We start from the raw sequence: 4,947 nt of genomic DNA on the forward strand, positions 1-4,947 counted from the left end.
GGGCCAGATGGTCTCTGTTGCAGCCGCTGTAGAGACTATATAAACAACTGGGCGCGGATGTGTCCCCAAAACGTTTATTTATAAAAATAAGAGGTACTGGCTGGATTTGGCCCACCAGCTGTAGTTTGCTGACCCCTGATCTTGAGGGAGGGACAATAAGTTCACTACCTCACCCATCCACCCTCCCGGACACATGCTCACATATGTTTATTTACCTGGAGCACTATGATTCCATCACCCAGTCAGTCCTGGTCCCTAGAGCAAGGGTCCCCAACCCCCAAGCCTCGGACTGTCCACAGCCTGTTAGGAACTGGGCCGCACAGCAGGAGGTGAGTGGCAGGCAAGCAAGCGAAGCTTCATCTGTATCTGCAGCCGCTCCCCAGCACCAGCATCACCGCCTCAGCTCCACCTCAGATCATCAGGCATTAGATTCTCATAGGAGCACACAGTAGGGTAAGGGGTAAGCTGCGGTGTCACAGTGTCTGCCAAGGTAATCCCTACTCAAGTGAGCTCATTTTTTTGTTTTTTAGACCTACCCTACGTCGCCTGCGCCCAGAAGACATGTTCGAAACATGGGTAAGGAAGTGGCAAACTTCTTCTGCCTTGTAGAGGCTGATGTATTTCCCAAGAGTCGTAGCCCTTTGAGTTCCAAAACTCAAACCAAGTTTTGTTTGGCCGAAGTAGGTGTCTGGATGGTAGAATATTTAAAGCATAGAAAACATCATGCTCAATTAAAACCCAGTTCTCCATGGATCCAATTTGGTGCTACCCACTAGGCAAAATTATTCTATCTCTGAACTCATTTCCCATAGTGACTACTGGCGTCTGTCCACTGGCCACTAGAGACTCAGGGTGACATAGTGGAAAGAGCTCAGGCTATAGAGTCTTGGAATCAAATCCAGAATCTGCCACCAGTAGTTTTATCATGTGATCTTTCTGAGCTTTAGCTTCTGTTAGGGTAAGTGGTGTGAAGAGCTCAGAACGTAGTCAGTGCTTGGTTAATGAATGGCAGCTGCTTTTATAAATATCAACTCGAGTTGCCGGAAAGTGCTGAGTTGGACTGTCCTCTAGATCAAAGTCATAGACAATATGTCAGGCGGGCCAAGCAGTATTAGAAAGAGGGTCGTGGAGGTCCAACCTCTCACCTCACCTCAGTTTTATACAAAACTCTTTGAACGATAACAAGCAAAGTCTGCGGAGCATTTTCCAAAGTATTTCGCGTATCTTTTTCCTTGGCTCTTTCAACAGTTCTAGTAAGTGATGTAGAACAAGGGTTAATTTAGTCCCATTTTACATGAGGAAACTGATGATCATATCGATTGAGTTAATTACTCACGGATGCATAACTAAGAAGCATTAGATCTTGGGACTTAAGTTCAGACCATCCGCAGCCAAACCTCACGCTCTCTCCAGCATGCCTCCCTACAGTGGGCCATGTCCCCACAAGGCACCGTTTGGGCAGTGAGGGTGTGAGTGGAGAGGAGACAGGGATTCACATGGAAGTATTTATTTATTTATTCACCTGTCTATTTATTTATTATTTAATTCAGAGTCTAAAGGGATGGAATAACTTGACACTTTCTGTTTCACGGGCGTGTAACTTATCTGGATGTCTGAAGGTAGAGCAAACGTTTCATCAGACGCTGAAGGGAAAATAACCATCAGGATGAGCAAACTGCTAAAGAACAACGCAGCACAGTAGAAACATATTTTCCTAACATTTCAGCCTTTCGAAAATTTAACCTTCTAAGGATCGTGTTATTCGATTGAAAAATAACAAGAGCGAGCAACCGTGCTTTTAGGCAAATAAGGGATTTCGGGAATCCGAATGCCTTCAGTTCAGGATAATTTCTACGTGACAGTGGCTTATTCCAGACCCCTTCAGTAGATAGAAAGAGCATGGGCTTTGGGGCCAGACAGAATGAGCTCAAATCCCAGTTATGTTACACACCAGCTCTGTGGCTTTATGTAAGTCACTTCCGTTCTTTAAGCATTAAACAGGAATAAGACTTTCGTTCGAGATTTAGAAATAACGGACTTACAAAGTACGTATACAAAGAGTGGCGAATGGTAGACGTGGCCGTCACCATTTTTTTCATCACTGTTATTTTAAAGCATAATCCCTTCCTTCAGAGAGCTTGCCACCTGGTTGAGAAGGGGAGATTCATTCCAGTCAAAAGGATCATTTCCGAGACAATATGATCTGAAGACCAAATGAGTGATCTGGGTACAGGCCGTGGGCTTCAGAGAAAGCCCCTGGGGTGGTCAGTCCTGTGGACAATCAGCTTGCCTCTTCAAGCACCGAGTAACCCTGACCTACAGGCTGGCCCCCGGGGTCTTGCTCTCTGAATTTATTACCTCTTTGCGGGTGTTCAGTACAGGCTTGTGTGCTGAGTCTCCGAGACCCACAGGGACAGAGGTCTGTCCCTTGGTTATAGCTCTCCATCCAGGAACCATCTGAGGCCTGGGGAGTGACAGCCACATCATGAGCAGTCTCCTAGCAAACAAATATGGATTCTTAATTCTAAAACCAATTTCCAAATGCATCCTAGAAGGGCACACGGAATGGACACCTGCTTCACGGAGTTAACACCACTGTCTTTCCACTGATGGCAGGAGGCAGAGACACAGGGGAGCATAATGAGAACCGATCGGGGTATTCTGTCTGGTGATAATGGCAAATGTAAAACAGCGAAACCTTAGACTCCCCTTCTGGCTGCTGTCAGGTTTGTGTAATAAACCTGCACACACACACACACATGCGCGTATATATCTGTAAAATTCAATTCCCCAGAGATCTGACCAAGGCAGTGCCCACTCTCTTGTTTTTAATAATAATATTTTCCATTTAATCTCTCTCAGAATTTTTGGAGGTTTTGTCCATTCCAAACACAGGGTGGGGGAAATTAGCATTTAGATAGGTTTGCACCGGCATTAAAATCAATTGAAATGGAAACGGGAATCATGGGAGGGTGGAGATGCCTAGAGTTTTCTTCCCCATAGGATGATTCTGATATGACATTCCGGAGGCCCAGTGAATCCCTCTCCCTGTATCAGTGGTAATCAGCTTTCGCAGATTTGTCTCTGGTGCCTCATCCTCACACAGATTCCTCTCCAAGTCTCCTCCGTTCCTGATAACCAGGTCCCTCCAAGCTCTCGCTCGTCCTTCTGCAGGAATAATCGATGCAAAAGAGACCCAAGGCATATACAGGGTCCTTTCTGTCCAGAACATAGATTTGAAGCACGCTCTCTAGATTCTTTGCCCCGCACCGATGCAGTAGCCAAACCCACGTCTCAACATCGCATCCTCAATTTTCCCCAGTCCCGAATTTCCAGACTCTTCTTGTAGCCTCCCGCACTCCTAGACATGTGTTAGAGGCCTAGCCTGCTTCTGCAAACTCTGGTTCCAGTGCAGAAAGGAACCCAAGGCAACAACTTAGAAGTGACAGCAAAGCACCCCCTACTGACCGCATGGGCTTTCAGTAAGTGTTGTCTTAGAAACACTACCCTCGTGTGAACGAAGCAGACCCACGTCCTAATGTACCTCAGAGATTCCTCTCTATCCCCTGCTTGGGAACAGTTTCAGGATCTGTCAGCAGCACCCAGAAGTTTGCATCATCTGATGTATCACTGATTCACGTTCGCTGGTGGCGAATTCTCGAAACTCAGGCCGCCATCGCATTCACTGAGCTATGCCGAGCGCTTGGTGCCCGCAGAGCTCCTGATGGGCCAGCCTCACTCTCCTCCTCCTCTGCCTCCCCCTGCCGCTCTCCTGGACCCCCGGACCACGAGAGTGAGGCCCGTTCAGCGCTCATGTCTTTCTGTAGTTGGCGTTTTCCCGTCTCGCAAACCCATTTATCAAACGCCACGACTTCCTCCCAGGCCTCGTTGGCGCTTCCTCCCTTCACGTGTGCCTGCTGAGTTCCCCTGTGCCCCTGTGTCCCCCCGCCGTCCGCCGCCCCTCACCTCCCGTTTCCATTCCAGACTCTGAGTCCGTCCCCGACTCCTTCGCATCTCCACCCGGGAGTGTAACCTTCGATTCTCTTCTCCCACAGGAGGATGATTTGAACGGGATCCACATAGTGGCTTTTGCAGAGAAGAGTGACCCAGGTAGGAACCTCCCCCCGCCGCCCCCGACCCTGTCCCCATCTGTTCTTTGACACCTGAAGCAAGAACTGGCTTCTCCCCTTTGTCAGCCCTCACCCTTTCTCTTCCCTCACCGTCCGTCTACAATGCAACCACGAGACATGGGGCAGCCCCAGGCGGTCGCCTGCTGGGTCCAAATCCACCTTCACTTGTGCACACAGCACTAAGAGACAAGATTGTGGAGAGATCAGAACCTCATTCTGCCCAGCTGCCCAAACTGGGAAGAGTCCCTGAGTACTGGGAGGGTATAAAAACATCCTAGCTTTACGGGTGTGTGTGTGTGTGTGTGTGTGTGTGTGTGTAAACGTCTCTTCACATTAAAAGTTTTTACCCCCATTGTGTGACCTAGCTTATATAAACAACAGTCCTTCCTTAAAATAACAATTTGGTCTGTCGAATATTGTCTGTGCTTAGGAAATTTAATGGAAAATTTTCTCCCAAATAATGAGAACGGAGCCAAACAAGCCGCCGATTTCTAAAGTGCACAATGACCGTAAAAATGGATGAGTGACTCTGTTTCATTTTGGAACTTGGACAACTTTTTCCTGATGTTGCTCTTTTTAACATCAGTGGAGAGCGAAGTGCAGGGAAAATTGATTTTTCAGATGGTAAAATGCTGGGTCCCCTGGGCAGTGCTCTGCAAGATAAAGGGTCCCCTGAGGAGACAGGGAGAGTGGAGATCCTGAGGTGCGTTTAGGGACAATTCAGAACGCAACCAGAGAATCAGGGAAGTTCATGCCCACGGCTGAGCCGCCAGGCCTCGGGCTATGAGGGGCCTGGGGAAGGGGTTCCAAAACCTGA

General features: G+C 48.2%; 1 protein-coding gene across 1 annotated transcript in view; it reads left to right on the top strand.

The window, feature by feature from the left end:
• Positions 1–4,947, top strand: part of CASQ2 (calsequestrin 2) — a 52,967-nt gene that overhangs the window by 33,231 nt on the left and 14,789 nt on the right. The window contains exons 7-8 of the mRNA XM_023534921.1: positions 531–576; positions 4,056–4,110. Of these exons, the coding sequence (XP_023390689.1) occupies positions 531–576; positions 4,056–4,110 (101 nt within the window). The remainder of the gene's footprint in view (positions 1–530; positions 577–4,055; positions 4,111–4,947) is intronic.

The sequence above is a fragment of the Pteropus vampyrus genome, unplaced genomic scaffold (genome assembly GCF_000151845.1).
Source record: "Pteropus vampyrus isolate Shadow unplaced genomic scaffold, Pvam_2.0 Scaffold6, whole genome shotgun sequence".
Taxonomy (NCBI): domain Eukaryota; kingdom Metazoa; phylum Chordata; class Mammalia; order Chiroptera; family Pteropodidae; genus Pteropus; species Pteropus vampyrus.